Source organism: Silurus meridionalis, chromosome 3 (genome assembly GCF_014805685.1).
Source record: "Silurus meridionalis isolate SWU-2019-XX chromosome 3, ASM1480568v1, whole genome shotgun sequence".
In the NCBI taxonomy this organism is placed as follows: Eukaryota; Metazoa; Chordata; class Actinopteri; order Siluriformes; family Siluridae; genus Silurus; species Silurus meridionalis.
Genome location: NC_060886.1, coordinates 5004052 through 5021742, shown reverse-complemented (window position 1 = coordinate 5021742; position 17691 = coordinate 5004052). Strand labels below are relative to the sequence as shown.

General features: G+C 37.2%; 1 protein-coding gene across 1 annotated transcript in view; it reads left to right on the top strand.

Moving 5' to 3' along the window:
* Positions 1-17691, top strand: part of calcrla (calcitonin receptor-like a) — a 58347-nt gene that overhangs the window by 18483 nt on the left and 22173 nt on the right. The window contains exons 2-3 of the mRNA XM_046845560.1: positions 13349-13432; positions 16158-16305. Of these exons, the coding sequence (XP_046701516.1) occupies positions 13379-13432; positions 16158-16305 (202 nt within the window). The 5' untranslated portion in view covers positions 13349-13378. The remainder of the gene's footprint in view (positions 1-13348; positions 13433-16157; positions 16306-17691) is intronic.

The following is a 17691-nucleotide window of genomic DNA, read 5'->3' as shown; positions in this document are numbered from 1 at the left end:
CATGATGTGCGTTAATAAATGAGAATGCACATGCACGTGTTTTTAAAGGGTTTTTTTACACAACAGCGTTGCCGCGATTTGTTTGATGAAGGCATGCTATAAAAATACATACAGTACATGTTTATCTGTCATGAATCCACCTGCCACGCCCCCTTCGGCCCCCTTCAGCGTGTCAGGTGCTTTCTCGGCCACTTTCTCTAAAGCTCCCGGCTTCAATCGCGCACATATGGTGCTTGTTTATAACCCATCACCAGCTCCTATTTAAACTTCCACACTCTCACCGTCCGTTATTGTTGGTATATGTTGGTTCACGGCGGTCGTTGTTATCGCGCATGCGTATCCCGGTACGTGCCTTCCCACCGGCACTCTCTCAACGGCTGCGCTTTTCTTCCCAAAGCGCGCCGCGCCCCTACTAACACTACGAACACTAGCACTAACTACACAACACCTGTAGCAGCTGTAAGTCTTGATTTTTCCACCACTTTCGCGAGTTCTTCTGCGGCTGCACCGAGTTAACCGACGTTAAATGGCAAAATTTTTCCCCCCTTGTGCTCGAGATATTAGGGTTCGGCGACATAAAAAACATAACCGATAAAAAATGCTTAGAAAAAGCGAGAATTTGGCGGTTCCACTTCAAAAACGTCGACTTAATAGGGTTGTCGAGGTAACCGAGGGCGAGATAAGCGGGTTCCACTGTACTGCTATATATACCCGAACAATAGGAGGTGGGAATTCCTCAGTACTGTGTGAAGTAACACAAAAGTCATACACTCCAGTGCTTCAAGATAAATCCTTCTCACAAACACTTCCTTTTCCTGTCACTGTGGCTACTAAATAATATACTTAAACATGCTTGGAGTTTAAAACGGTAAAACATTGATTGGCTCACATTCTTCATTTATACGTGACATGCTGTACATGATACATATCACACTGAACCTGTATCTCAGGAAGGTTTCTCACATTTCATCTTGGAGGTTTTTTAAATCAGTATGATTATCGACCAGGCAGGAAGCCCTAAAGGCGGTTTGTGGCGTCCTTATTTCATGCTTGAGTGAATTTAGCTTTGTTTGTGTGTAAAATTGCAGTTTGTAACAAGGTACAAAAGTGCCAAGTGTATAGAAATCCTGTTTTGGGTCCCACATGGAATAAAGGTTTCTTGTTGGTTTCTTAAATGTTTAATGTTTTTTTATAGCTAGGTTGTGGTAGCATTACATTTTCCCTCCACTTAAATTGGGAAACTCAAACCTGTCCCAGCATGAAAATGCCCCTGTTTTCAAAGTGAGCTCCATGAAGATATGGTTTGCATGGGTTGGAGTGGAAGATCTGCTATAGAAGATCTGACCAATGGAACATGAATGAATGTGAACACTAAATGCACTCCAGGTCTCCTCCCACTCACCTACAACATGACCTGACTTTACTAACACCCTTGTGGCTGAATAAGCACAAATCTCAACAGTCACACTCCAAAATCTAGTGGAACATCTTTCAAGAAGAGTGGAGGTTATTATAAGAGTAAATGGGGACTAATTGTGGAATAGGATGTTCAGAAAGTACGTACTGTACCAGTCTTGTGGTAAGATGTCCACAAATCTTTGTCTATATACAGTAGTATTAGCTAGATAGGTAGATACAAATGGATGGATGGATGGATGGATGAATGGATGGATGGATGGATATGGATGAAATAAAATACCCAGGGTCATGTGCTGGAGAACAATCACGATCAGGGAGGTGTGAAGTAGCCCAGCTCAAATGCGAGAGTCAATTACTTTCCTTGACCAGCACATCCTGAAGTATGTTATTTTTCTTATACAATAGCACTTATATTTCTTTAGCACTTTATATCCCATAGAAATGATATATTAAAACACACCCTTCTCAATAGCTCATTTGTGAAATAGCTCAAGATGCATATTTGTTCATTATTAAAGTGGCTATTTACTTGCCAAATATACATTACAGCAAAATGTTTTTTTTTTGCATATCACAGAGATGTTAAGAAGCTGGGGTCAGAAGGCAGGGTGATACACCACCCCTGGATCAAAGAGGGTTTAGGGCCATGCTTAAGGGCCCATAATTGGCAGATTATTGATACTATATATATATATATATATATATATATATATATATATATATATATATATATATATAATGAATAAAATGTATATGGAAGCTCTAAAGCAACTGCTCCGTACCTCTGCTATGAATAAAACTACAGGATTAAAATATATCCCATTAATTAGACTGTATAATACAGCCTGACACAAATGCGCTATGAAAATGCCTATGGAGAAGCTTTTTAAAGTAGCCTGCAGTCCCCACCAGTGCCAGTAGGACACATTCAAGTGTTTAGAAAACAGCAAACACTATGCCATCTTGCATTTCTCTTCGAAATTCAGTTTGAAGTGCGGCGAAACATCATTCGGTCCTCACCATCAGGATAACCAAAATAAATATACCCACAGCAAGCTGTGTGTGTTCTTCGTAGCTGTTATCTCTACTCAACAGTGGCAGCAGTTTCAGAGCAAATAACGCAGGGGTTATCAGAACAGCCTGGTGGTCATATCGCTGACCCGGGAGAATTGCGACTTAAAAAAACAGGGGAGCAGAAAGGATGGAGTGTAAACATCCTTTAGATAATATATGGCAAAGAATGGAGTGTATGCAGGACCTTTAAACTGATTAGGATACAGACAAAATATACCATCAGCCTAAATATTTAAGGAAGCAGGAAGGATGGGGTGTAAACATCCTTTAAATATTATATAAAAAAAAGAATGTATACAATAAACTGGAGTGTATGCAGGACCTTATAACTGATTAGCATATAGACTAAAATAGCATCAGTCTAAAAACTTTAATACGATAGAATATGGTAATTTAATTAACATATGAGAACCTTTAAATAGGAGAATTGCTAATTAAGTACTGCTGAAAGAAGTAGGTTTGCTAGGGACCCAGACATGATGTAGAAGTTTGTTCCACCACCAAGGACAAAGAAAGAGAAGAATCAGGAAGCATGGCTTCTTTGTATCTTGAGAAATGGGCAGGTTTTAGTCAGTTGCATTGACAATGCAATATAATAATATTAATATTGGGATAAATGATATAAAAATCAGCTTTTTTCAGAGATATTGTGCATGTCATAGGATCCTTTTATACATTTTTATACCATTTCATTTTAATTTGTATTTTTTTTGTATTTATTTATTTATAAGACTTTTTTTTAAATACTGTAATGCTTAATACTATAGGCATTATATAATACTTTGATCATACAGGGAAATTGTTATGTCTTCACGTATCCTTCTAGGGTTAAGGGCCTTGTTTACAAAAAAAATGGTGGTCACAAATTATTGGTCACTTTTAAATAATAAACATATAACACATCAACTAATAATTATATATGCACATTGTATAAAAAATCTATATATAAATAAATAGTTATTTACCGATGGAAATGCGTTAAAAACAGTGCATCGATATAGAAATGCTAACTTGTATCCGATGCACACTTTTTTAAATCGATGCGTCACATCGTTAACCTTTTTCCACTGCACTGATGCGAATCTCACTTTCCCAAGTCTGTTTAACACACTTGAGTTCTTCCAGTCCAACCTTAACACAGCATGTCTGCAAAAATGGCAGTAATATTACACATTGAAGTGTCTGTTTTGGAAGTGATGCTTAACAACGAAGCTCCCTGATGTCATTTATTTCCAGCAAAAGTTGCCAATTTACAGGCTGTGTGTGTGTGTGTGTGTGTGTGTGTGTGTGTGTGTGTGTGTGTGTGTGTGTGTGTGTGTGTCAGCATGGGAAAACTCTTCACATAGCTACTTTCCATGTGCTTAGCTATATATGTATATAATATTCTGGAGTTGACAGAGCTTCCATAATTGATGTTTTAGGATTGTGAAGGTTCGAAGAAATGTGGTACGTTTAAAGATTTGATTTCAATTCTACTAGAAAAATACTCTGCCTACTACTTTTACAACTTTAATTAAACAAGTATACGATTATCACAACTACTGTCATATATATATATATATATATATATATATATATATATATATATATATATAGAGAGAGAGAGAGAGAGAGAGAGAGAGAGAGAGAGAGAGAGAAACGGTATATGTATTCATACCAAAATAATTCGGCACAGGTCTTTCGGAATGCATTACTTATTACATGTGGAGCATAGTTAAAATTCAAGTTTACTCATGAACGTATCAAGTGGTAGACCACAAGTTTGTTTAGCGCATATATTTGACAAATATTTTTACATTTAAAACATATACAACAATGCCAGGGTATAAAAAAAAATAGAGTTAGCGCAGTGTCACTGTGACTACTCACTCTGTAACAGAAATAAGATTTGTCTTGCGCTAAACAATCATTACCGCTAGCTGACCAGGAAGTGGCTAGTGGCTAAGGCTAGTGCTATTGATTCAAGATTTTTTATTTGTCAAATACATACTTTTATGCAGGATACTGTACAACTTTTAGTGTAATGAAAAGTTTAAAACTTTCTGGTTAGCGGCTAATGCTAGCGCTATGGACTCTTTAGCATTTAATTTCCAGCTTCAAGAATTTTGCTTAAAAGAAGGAAATCCTGACAATTCTGCATATCGAGGGAGTAAAAGAATGAAGGATGGAAGGAAGACATTTGTATGCTGAAATAAGTAGAACAGTTAAATACATCAGGACTTTAGAAAATTAAATATTACATGTAAAACACACACACACACACACACACACACACACACACACACACACACACACACACACACACACACACATTTGTATAACCCACTTTTTGTCTAACAAATGTAAACGATTTAATTACATTTTTTCCATTTGTTTAATTTAATTTAATCAATTTCATTTGTGCCATTTTACTCAACTGAATCAATATAATAAAACGTTTATTGCATATATATATATATATATATATATATATATATATATATATATATATATATATATATATATATATTATTTTTATATATTATTTAACCAAGTAGGCATTTTATTTAAAATAGTTTTTAAAATGTAAACTTTTAAAATGTTGAATAATAATGTTAATAATAATAAAGTGTGTTTAATAAAATGGCAAGAAGTTTTGTTTTGCATTTCTTTCCCCTAAACGTATCAAAACGTAACCAAACTGTGACTTAAAAACCGAGGTACGAAACCAAATTGTGAATTTTGTGTACTGTTACACCCCTAATACTCATTTCATTTCATTCTAATATTTCATTCGCCCAGTAGGCTACATACTGTAATGCATGTATTATTACTTCACCATGCTGCATTGTGCTCAGATCAGTGTGACACTGGACAACAACTTCATGTTCATCATCAAAAACAAATAAAAGCCATCAAAAAGTCTTTGACGATACTTAGGCTGACTTTCCACACTGTACCTCACTAGCTTACTTGTTTGCATATTGCTCAGGGGAAAGTAGAGCTAATCAAATTCCAATGCCGGTCCTGAGAAAAAATCTATAGGAGCAAAGGATACAACAAAAAGGAGAAATTAAGCTTAAGAGCTTTTATCAATGACCCAAAATTGGTAGCTTGGTCCTGCTGAGGTCTGAAGTCTTAAAAGTCTGAATGGTTGGTCTAACTACTGTGAGGGGAAAAATTACTGTTATGTATAATTAAATTAAGAGTTTTTGCTGATGTAGGGATTAATGTTGTTAATGTTAGGATTGGCTGTAATGTGTTTACTTATTAAGAGATAATTGTCCTTAATTTGTGTTTAATCTATGGGGAAATCATACACAGTGGTCCCCCGGAACCCAAGGTAGTTACGTTCTAATCCGCACCCCCGCAGCCCCTATGGCACTTCAGTGAATTCATCTAGTCATTATGTCACTTTAATACAATAATGTGTTTTAAAAGAATGTATGAAATTTGATAGTAAAAACATAATTTAAAACGTTATTCCTAACGTTCCTAAACATTAAAATAATTATTTTAAAATAATCCGCAACTTGCTGTTAGTTAGGTTTCAAACGAGAACCCGCAAATTTTCCGAACTACTAATTATCGGGGGGTTGACTGTATAGCAATTATAGATTACTTTGGTCGTCATTTTGATGCTATCTCCTCCTGCTTATAAACACCAGATGAAGATCAGACATTTATAACTGTGTGAGGAAGACTCAGAAGGGTGAAGACAGACAGGAAAAGGTATGGTTGAAGAAAAATGAATGGTATATGGTGATTAGTTAATTTGTCTATCCAATCAACTTTCCTTACTTTTGTTCAGTAATAAAATAAATATTCATGATTGTGACTACCGTATTTTTCGGACTATAAGCCGCTAATTTTTCCCCATGTTTTGAACCCCGTGGCTTATTTATGATTTTTCCTGGGTTGTTCACAAACTTCAAGCCAAAAAATTGAACCCCATAACATTAGACCAATGAAATTTATGAACGGAAACGCACCTCTCCTGTGTTCTGAGCTGCACGGCATCGGGAGAAACATTTTTTTTTTTAAACGCACGACGATGCCAAAAGATAAACTCCAGAGAGAAATTGTTGTGAAAGGAAGGAGGAAGACAGTGAACAATTACTTTCTTGATAGGCTACTGTTTAGGTACAAGCCGTTGTAACGCGTTGAGTCTGAGTCATGGGAGAGCTCACTAACTTCAGTTGCAACAGAAATCATATAAGCACAGACATATTTTTCTTGGCAACAGCATTACAGGTTAGTCAAAGAAAATTAGAAATGAGCATCAGAAAATAATAAGGACATATTCCTCGGTCTTGCATGCATGCAGTAATACCGGAAAAATGCGCCGGCAAGCTATTCCCAAAATACCGCTCTGCTCTTAAAGGAGCCACAACATATTTAACCCGTTACACCGTGTAACAGACCCTGTCTTTCGTTAAAGCCTGTGTAAAGTTCATTAGTTTTAGTGTAGACACCTGCGGCTTATTTATGTTCAAAATAAAAATCTTTGTCAAATTCATTGGGTGCAGCTTATATATGGGTGCGCTTTATAGTCCGGAAATTACGGTAACAAAGTCATTGGTGATGGAATTCCAGGTTGGTAGTTCTTTGAGATTTTACATAAGATACAGAGCTAGCCAAAATTGCAATTTTTATAGCTTAATAAATGTTTCCAGGACTGGCCTAATGACACCACGTAGCCACCACTTTCAGTTCTTTTCAATGCATCGGGATGGGTTTTGTCAGCATGGTCTAGAGATTTGTGTGGATAGATTTGTGTGGATTGCCATGGTAATACTTCCACATGAGATATAATGCTTGGGCAGAGGTTCACCTTAGACTGAAAAACAAATTCCAGTCCCATGCTTTGGTTGCTCAGCAACCTGAGTGTTAGCAGATGATTAGCCAGTGCATCAGCTATGAGATGCATCAGCTGTTAGCTATGATAGTTTGATTCTGGCTGATATTTCTCTATCTCCACCCATCGATTGTCTGGACCCCTTACTCTTCATGTGGAGCCTGGATTCTATCCCCAGGGAATTAAGGGTATAAGGCAATGGTGCCAACTCATTACAGGGCACAATCGCACACACTGTGGACAATTGTCGATTGACAATGTCTTTGGACAGAAGGGAGAAAACTGAAATACCCTGGGAGAAACCCCCAGGGTGTGACGAGAGCATGCTAATCTTAAGATTGGAAAATACTGTTTAATTAACATTTTAATAAATAGTAAGCAGACTGGGACTATCAAGGTGCAGATTTATCTATAGACAAACTAAATTTTTAGGGGTAAACATCTATATCAGTATAAACATTCTATATTATACATCAATAATTTTAGGAGGTACATTATAATTTTTTTAGAAATTAAAGGAATAGGATGGACCACTCAGTAATTGAACAGCTACATCGACTTTTGAACTTTATACATTCAAATGACTTTGAGAAAACTTTTGGACCGTAAGAGAGATATTTTTCTTTTTTGGACCGTAAGAGAGATGCAGACTGACCCAAGCCTGCGTGTGTTCATCCATATTTTATACTGCATTAAGCTGAGACAAGGAAATCATGATCTTTCCTTTATAAACAGCATGTTGAGTTTTCAGTGGGCCGTGATGGATGGGAGGAATATTGTATTTTTTTTATTCAGAGGGGGGAGAGATGTGATGGATGGCAATTACCCTGAAGGAGCAGGGAAAGGAGATAGATTCTTTGTCATTTGTTTTTAACTTCTTGAATTATTGCTGTCTTGAACCAGCATGGGTGTGTTAAATTTAGCCGAAAGGGGGTCATTAGTTTAACTAAGGACTGGCTGTTGTTAAGACAAACAGTGAACTCGATCATTTTTCAAACAGGACTTTCGTCGTCAAAGGCTGTATTTATAAGCAATTTGTTTTGTTTTCTTTAATCGTTATGAAGCTGATATATTTACAGTCTGTTATGATTATTCTTTTGGCAAAAGGCTTTTGAACAATTTATAGCTTAGATAGAATAAAAAACAAGCATACAGTTGAGCAGGTTGAAGGTCTCGATTAAGTGTTTTTTTGGCAGCTAATAGGAGTTCACCTTTACAGTGACCCTTACAGAACATTAACAACTTAGCAACCATGACCAACAACAAGCACAAGTTAACAAAAACTAAAACGACACAAGCTTGACACAAGCACAGGCTATGCCTTACTCCTTAATGAGAACTGTTCAAACTCTGTGAATTATTAATGAACGTGTCGGCTTCGAAGAGCCTCGGAGGAATGTGTGACTAGGTATAAGCTGAACTAAGTTTACACAAACAGACTGTCCCTCTTTATCTTCAAAACAAGGCACTGGATCAAAGCTGACTTTTGCGTAGTGCTGCATATTTGTGTTTAGAGGTCGACCGCATTATTGTAATAATCGGCATTGGCAGATTTTGCTGCAAATTAGGCCGATTATTAGGCAGCATCTGCATCTGACACACCAAACCGTGCTTGCGTAAGAGAACATAACTCTTCCATACCAGCGGGTGGCAGTAGTCTGTATTCAGCGTTCAAACAGGGAAACCAAGAGAACTGGAACTGTAAATATATAAATTAAACAGCGTTTTCACTGGCCATGATCATTAGTAACAGATTCAGTCATGTCTGCTACGTTGCGAAGACAGGAATGCGAAGTGTTTGTGTGTTTCCTCTTTACTCACTCATTGTTTGCTTTTCTAAGTTCGGAGTTCCCTTTCTTGCCCCCAACAAGCTAAAATGCAGAATGGGCCGATAAACAGCTGACACCGTCCAACTAGAGTTAACGATGCAGAACACACCAAAAAAACTAAAGCCGACCGACGCTCAAAAACCGAGACTTTAAGTTCTTAGCCTTCATTCTAAAACTAGCTTTATATATATTCCATTCGTTAAATATGATGCTACTTTTGGAGAGAGAATATGAGCTGTAACCAGCTGTAGTTTAGGTTACAGGTAGGCATACGGGTACCAAAACTAAAACTGCTAACAAGTACGTTGATGGGAGGGGCTTGTGTTGTTTAATAAATGTTACATTTAAGAAATATTCTATTCACATCTTATTAATTCATTGTTAGATTTTATGAGATGATAGGGATTAAAAAAAAATCGGCCAAAAAATCTGCATTATATTGGCCATCGGCTGCCCTGATTTCTAAATATCGGCATCAGAGAGAGAAAAACCATACCCGGCGACCACTACTGGTGTTTTAATCTTCTTCTTCTCTGTTTATTTAGCAAATTATTGTGGATTGTTACACCCAGCCTACTTAGTCCATATCCACACATATTTTTCTCTTTTGGCCTTCTGTCCACACTAAGACCTTTTTGCATTTCGTCCACACTTAGTCAACGAAAACGTAGCTTTTTGAAAAAATATAAATTAATATAAATTTGAAAACTCCGTTTTAGAGTCGTAGCGTGGACGATTTACGTGATACAGTCATGTGACACATTCAGCCAAGAAGATGGATGACATTGTTTTGGCTGCTCTCCGTTTTGACAGCCTTGTTAAAGATTAATGTCAGTTGTACATACTCCAAATTGCATTTCTTCAAAAGAGACGGAGCGGCATCAACAGGATAAGCGGGCAAGTATTTCGGCGTATTTGCCATGTGTTCCAGTCTATATTCTCAATTGCTTTTGCAACTTTATACTTCTGTATTACTCAGTGCCTTTCCTCGACATTGCCACAATGTTTCAAAAAGCCGGAAAGTCGCAGGTCGAAGCTTTTACCCAAGCGCAGTACAGGGGTATACACGTTTTCACTCGTTTCGGGGTGGATGAGCAGCTTTTGGGAAACGACTAAAAACAATAGTGTGGACGCAGAGCCACAGGTGAGAATCACCTTCTCTCTGCCCGCACCTGGTTCTTGATCACACCCCTACTGCCAGAAATATATTTTTTTATTCAATTCAAGTTATTTCTATAGAGCTTTTAACAATGTACATTGTCTTAAAGCAGCTTTAGAGAATGTAAGAATTATAGAACAAAAATTTCAATATAAGAAAACTATGGGTATTTATCCTACATGAGCAATACTGGGGTGACTATTGCAAGGGAAAACTCCAGACTCAAAAAGGGAACCCATCCTCATTTGGGTGACACCAAGAGTGTGATTATAAATTATTAAAACAATACAAACACTGAGTTCATTTTAGATTTAACAACAATTCATCCATGCCAGAGTCTTTAATAAAATATTTAGGGATAATATAAGAGATAACAGAAGAGTCCTGCTCCATCTGCAAAGTATTATTAGGCAGACATTGGGGGCATATGACATTTTATAAATGTATTTTCTACCTCCCAATGGTGGTAGTAGATCATTGGTATCACCCGGCCCAAATTTGCTCAAAATATGTATTAGGCTGTCTCTAATCAGTGTAGCTGCCATTTATAGACAAGCAAAAAGAAATTAATGACAATCATGAGAAGAAAAAGAAGCAGATGAAGAAGAGATTATTTGAATACCATACAATTAAAAAAATTGTGCAAACCTAGGTGAAGAAAACCAGTGCAAAGAAAACCACTTCCTTTTAAAAACAGTGCCACGAAAACCACTTGCTTGCAAAAACAGTGCAAAGGAAACCACTTCCTTTTCTGCCACTGGTTTAACTGCTTCAAAACCTCAAAGTCGTGGCATTGCAGTGCAGGCTAGCATCTGAAGTCACTATATCATCCCTTAATTTAAGGAAGACGAACATCTTTGAGGTCTCTAGATTCTGTGGGGAACCTGTAACATCGGTAAGCTCACCAAGAGTGTGATTTTGAAGAACAGGAACAAATTATGCAAAATATATTGACATTCTGCTAATTAGATGTTTTTATACATCTGCTAAATACATGTTTTTACGCTGGATGCCCTTCCTAACGCAACCCTCCCCATTTATCCAGGCTTTGGGACAAGCATTAAGGCTTGTGCAACCCTAAGGGCTGGGGTTGGTTCCCTGACATAATATGCTAGCTAAATTTCTACATAACCAAACTGGTCCTGCAGTGCTTAATGATCTAATCAACTTAACTTAAATATCCAAGTGTCAGGTTATTTTTGTATACTCTCTGAAGCAGTACATAACCTACAATGCTATATATTCCTTAAGTATGTGTATGTGAATTAACTGAATTGAAATTTTAATTGAAATCAAGTTCATGGTGTACTTGCAGATCTATTTTACATGCAGAGGATCTATTCATCCTTCATTACACCACATACTTATGTTTGTTTTAGACCTTCTTTTACTGTACTTCCTTGCCCTATCACTGGTTTGTTACCCTAATGTGTTCACCTGTTTTGTATTATTACTATTATTACTTGAATTATTACTTAATTTATGACTGCGGCTGTTGCTGCTGTTGATTGTCGTTTCTCAGTAGGTCTGTGTCTTATATATGCTTTAAATCCAAAAAATCTGAGCATTTGTTTCCTAACTTGTGATTGGTATTGGTTCTTTAGACTATTAAAGGATAAGGGTGTGTAACAGTTTCTTCTGCTAAGTTCTACTTACCCAAACTGTTACCACACAGTCGGAGGCACACAATTGTATAGAATGTCTTCAGATGAGGTAGCATAAATTATTTCCCTTCAATTAAACTAGGAAACCCAAACCTGTTCCAGCATGACAATGCCCCTGTGCAGAAAGCCAGCTCAATCTAGATATGCTTTACATGGGTTGGAGTGAAAGATCTCCAAAACCATTAAACAACTTTGGGATGAATTGGAACACCGACTGCACCCCAGACTTTCTTACCTCACCTATATCAGTACCTGACTTTACTAACCCCCATGTGGATAAATCAGCAAAAATCTCCACAGAATCCAGTGGAACATCTTCCCAGAAAAGTGGAGGTTATTATAACAGCAAATAGAGAATAAATGTGGAATTAGATGTACAAAAAGCATGTATCTAGTGGTCAGGTTTCCACAAACGTTTGTCTATATAGTTATGTGCAGTAATATGTGCAGTATTAGCGAATGTATTGTTTTTTAAAAAGATCTACGCACTTAACTTCATACAAGGTCTATGTACTGGTCAGTGTTAAACAATTCAGCACTGTATCTGTTGTTCTTGTGCCAATTATTGTACTATGTTTTGTTCTTTATAAGATCCTTAATACTGGAGGAAATATTTTTTTATTCTACTGTGTACTGTAGCAGCTGTACTGTACATGGCTAAAATGACTAAAGCCACTTGACTTCAGTGAGAACGTTAGCATAAACTTCCTGAAATGCATCAGATGATCACAACAGCATGTTGGGGTAACATTAAGGCAACTAGTAAACTCATATGATATTACATATTTAAGACACACTCAGTTCCGGTCTTTGCTCTTGCTCTTTATTAACAGGCACCATTTCTTTACCGTCAGCAAAAAAACCCCAAATCTGTCAGTGTGATTCTAGCTCAAGTTGTTTCTCGGGGGCCAGCTCTCTTCTAGTCATTTTATCCATGTAACCCTTGGGTTATATTATGTAGAAATGCAGTTTTAGTTTTTATTCATGACTGTCTGTAGCACAGAATCTAAAACATGAATCTACCTTCAAATCTATAGGACAGTGGTGGCTCTATGGCTGATGGTCTTGCTTACAGAAGCATCAGAAATGTCTCAAACCCTAGTACTACAGTCTAATAACGTATCATTGTACCTCAAGTTACGAAAGCCTGATAATAGTGAGGTTTATCAAATTTACATCAGATTTTAATGATCATATTCAAGGCCTTAGTTGCTAAACCTCCACATCCTGGTTTTATTTAAAGACTGATTCTTCAAAAAGGGGTTGGCATTACCACAGAAATCGAACTTTCCTCTCAGGTTAGCGTTGCTAAGCATGTTTTTCTTTTGTTTGCACAAACAGTTAATTGGATGCCTCTTCCTTACAGATTGACAGCACATAGGAGATATCGGAGAAGATGATGGCCTGGCGGTGGATGGTTCCATTGTTCCTACTCGGGATCATAGCAGAGGTGAGACTTTCCTCTGCATTATAAACATCCAACTGTTTTTTGTTTGCATTCCTAATAGCTTTGTCTTATCTTCTTTCATTTGTTTCCAATATATCATTTTAATTGTCAGGTAATTATCCAGCTCTATGTTAACCATAAAAAGCTGTAGTGCTTTGACTGATTCATTGCCCTAACCACAGGAACTTGCTAATACTTTTTAATTATTTTCTTTTTTTTTGCATGATATGTTGCTTGGAAACTTCTGAGAAATAATGCAAATGTTTTTTATTCAAATTTGAATGGTCATTGGACCTGAAGAGAACCCTGTGCTCTCAGGTCTCTCAAGCTTTACATAAACTGAGCCTTGAATGTTGCCATAGTAACTCATTCTTGAATGGACTTGCAGCTAAAAGTTTTTTTTGTTGCACTTAGTTAACTCCATAATTCATACATGTACTTATATTTTGTTTTTATAGAGCAATTAACACTTAGTATGTCATCGGTATTAGTTTTATCAGAAATTGAATGTCGTACTTTATCATGGATTGCTAAATTATTTTCACAAGCTGAGTTTTTTATAAATTGTTTAATAGTAATATTTTAAGAAATTATAATCTCAGATAAGTTTGGATTCAACTTCAAGTTTGTGATTATAAAGTAAACACTTTTCCCAAGCAACCAGATTCCACAATACCCAGAAACTGGCCAGAAACCTGCACAAATGCACTTATGCAACTTTTTCTTTACATTTATTGAGACTGATGTATTGTTTTCTTAAAAACAACCAGATAGAAGCTTATAAAACCCAAACAGTACTTTATTTCACTGTATAACCATGGCTGTTTTTCATAAATCCACTTTACTATGTCCCTCTGAATCTTGGTAAAGTACATTTGAAGTAAGACATTTCTTAGTATTTTAGACTTCAGCTAGCTGGAATGTGAAAACCTTGATTTCAACCATAGATTTCAACCTTGTAATCCAAGGCCCTGTAATAACAACAGAACATATTCTAAAGCTATATTAGAAGTATTTCCTTTTTAGGGGAGGCTTTTTACTTTTCTCATGTACATTACAGCACAGTGAAATTCTTTCTTTGTATATCCCAGTGATGCTAGGAACCTGGGATCAAAGGACTAGACCAAGAATAAAAGCTTGGTGATATTTGGACTTAAACCAATAACCAATAACCATAGCCTTAACTACTTAGCTATTATTTCTTTGTAGAGTGAAATTTCTATAATGATCCAGGTGTCTCATTTATCAGTAGTTAGTACGGCGCTCTCACCGCTGCGGCCCGGGTTTGATCCCCGGTCAGGGAACCAACCCCAGCCACTCTTAGTGCCGGTCCCAAGCCCGGATAAATGGGGAGGGTTGTGTTAGGAAGAGCATCCAGCGTAAAAACGTGCCAAATCAAACATGCGGCTGATCCGCTGCGGCGACCCCTAATGGGAGAAGCCGAAAGAAAGTACACCTAAAAGGTACTAAATTTGTCTCTAAAAGCTGCTGGTATGCACAAGAAAATTGATGTTAGCCACTAACAAATCCCTCACTTTTTAAACTGATATGCTTTTGCACAACCATAATTATGCCGTTTCTCCATCATTGAACATTCAGGCTATATAGTATGCAGGAGTTGGTGTTGAATCTATAATGATCTCAGAGTTTCACAGGAGCTCCAACTGACTGTACAAGACTATAGAAAGGACATTACTTACAATCACACACGCCGGTGCTCATGAGATATTCTTACTCTCGAGTGTTTGTAAGGTTTGAATCATTTATAATCACACTGATAAATATACATCCATGTCTAGAGCATCACCCTTATTATAACTGTTGACATGCTGTTTTGCACAATTAATCAGTTGCTGCTGTTGCTGCTTTTCACACGTGTACATGTATACAAGTACCCTTATTTTGCACAATGTACTGTACAACATATTATACAGAATGTAAACTGGTCTGTGCTATTTTGTGTATTTTGTGTATTTGTCCTGCACTGTTTTGTCTTGCACTAGGTTGCACACGATGCACTTTATGTGTTGAGGACAAGTTACTTTTTGTTGTGTGATGTAGCTCTATTTTGTATGATGTAGCACCAGGGTCCTGGAGAAATGTTTTTTTTTCTCTGAGTACTGCGTCAGCTATATATGGTTTAAATAACAATACAACCTTCTTGACTTCTTGAAATCTTGACTTGACTCGGTGTCACCCAAATAAAGATGGGTATCCCTATTAAATCTGTTTTTTTTTCTGAGGGAGTCTTCCATTGCCATCGGGGATAAATACACATAAACTAGAATATGATTAAATTTTGTTCTATTTTTACATTCTGTAAAGGTGCTTTGAGACAATTGTGAAAATCGCGATAGAAAAACTCTTGAATTAAATCACACAAACCCCTCAAATTGCCATATACAGTATACAATTAAACAACAAATAAGTAAACTTGAGTAAACTTGATTTGGGACTCCCAAGCTCAGCTTGAACACTGTGTAGCCTTTAATGTCTCCTCCTGTTATCCAAATTTGTTTCTCTGGGAAACCACCTACCTCCCAAAAACATGCTAGGTGAACTGGCAATGTTAAAATGCCCCTCTAAGTGACTGCAAGCCTCACACATACCCCAGGATTGGCTCTGTATTCACTAGAGCTTATTAGAAAAAAATGAATCCTGACAACATTATCTTTCACGTGCTGATTGTTTAAACACAATTTAAGTTGCGTGTGTTGTATACCTGCAGGTTGCTGTAAGAGCCAGTCCGGAGGTAAACGACAGCCAGCAGCAGATCCCTAATAATGGATACACTGACCTTGGGTCTACCAGACAGAAGATTGTGACAGCGCAGTTCGAGTGCTATCAGAAGATCATAAAGGACACCGATGTCAGAGGTACACCTAATAAAAATAAATAAATAAAAAATGCTAAATCAGATCCTGATCGCAGTCAATGCAGTCGTTAGAGTCACACCTTATTCTTTCTCTCTGAGCAGCAGGAACCTTGCAAGAAGCTTACCAACATCACTTAGCTTAAACCACAATGTTGTTAAAATTCTTAATTCTGATTGGTTTATTAACATTTCATAAGACACTTTGACAGTAGCGCAAGTTGCAGGTAATATCATGTAAAGTTAAAGGCGATTTATTCTTCTCACACGTATATTACAGTAGAGGTCGACTGATATGGGTTTTTAACTTGGCACACGTGCCTACCAGTATCCGAAACTACAGCTTCTTGAAGGCTCGCTCATAACGCAGTTCCAAAAAGTTATTCTCATTCTGTCTCCATATTCTTTCTTCATATATCGCAGAATATTAGGAAGCTGGGGTTAGCAATTATACATCATCCCTGCAAAGAGGGTTAAGGGCCTTACAAAAGGGCCCATCAGTGCAGTTCTGGGGCTTAAACCCCCAACCTTTCTATAATTCCTGCCAACAATTATAAGCAGTTTGTTACCATGGCAACAGTCGACGCCTCCAGTGAACACGCATAAATCTTATGGTTTAACACCCAAGAAAAATGTTCGAATAAATTCCTGCTTCTGCAAAATGATAATGAAGAAGATGAATTCGGATCGCCTCGGGTCTGAATCAGATTTATTCGGTGTTCAGAATGCAATGAAAAGAATAAAAAAACTAATGAAAGGAATAAACGGATTTCTGCGACTTTCACTTGCAAGTTAAAAGTATCTATATGTCAAAAATGCAATCTCACAAAAGTGAGTACTCCCCTTACATTTTAGCAACGATTTTAATGTATCTTCTTAAGGGTTAATAGTATAGAAATGAAAACTTGGATAAATTTTAGTCAATGTGCAGCTTTCCAGCAGTATAGAAAATAACTTAACATACAGCCAAAATAACTGCCAAAAAAAGTGAGTACACCTTAAGTGATAACAGTTGTACGTCATGTAATCGTGCAAAGCCCCACGTCCTATTGTCATGCGGCGAACAAAATGGAGGCGGAAGCCGGAGCACAGTTCGCTATGGTTTAATGAAAGTGAAGAGATTTGCACGCAAAACACACAATCATACGCACACAGCAGTCCAGCATAAGTCCCCAGAGAGATATAAGTGGTACGCCCTGGAGGGGCGAGGTCCACAATTTCAAGAGACGAACGCACGGAAGGAAAGGGATAAATCAGCCGTGGAGAGAGCATGGAGTCCAAAACGGAAGGAATGCGGATAGCAATGAAAACACCTACAAACATGCACCAACTGCCCCAAAAGACAGCCAACCAAGTTCACAACTGCCTTACTGAGGAAGCTGAAGGTGAA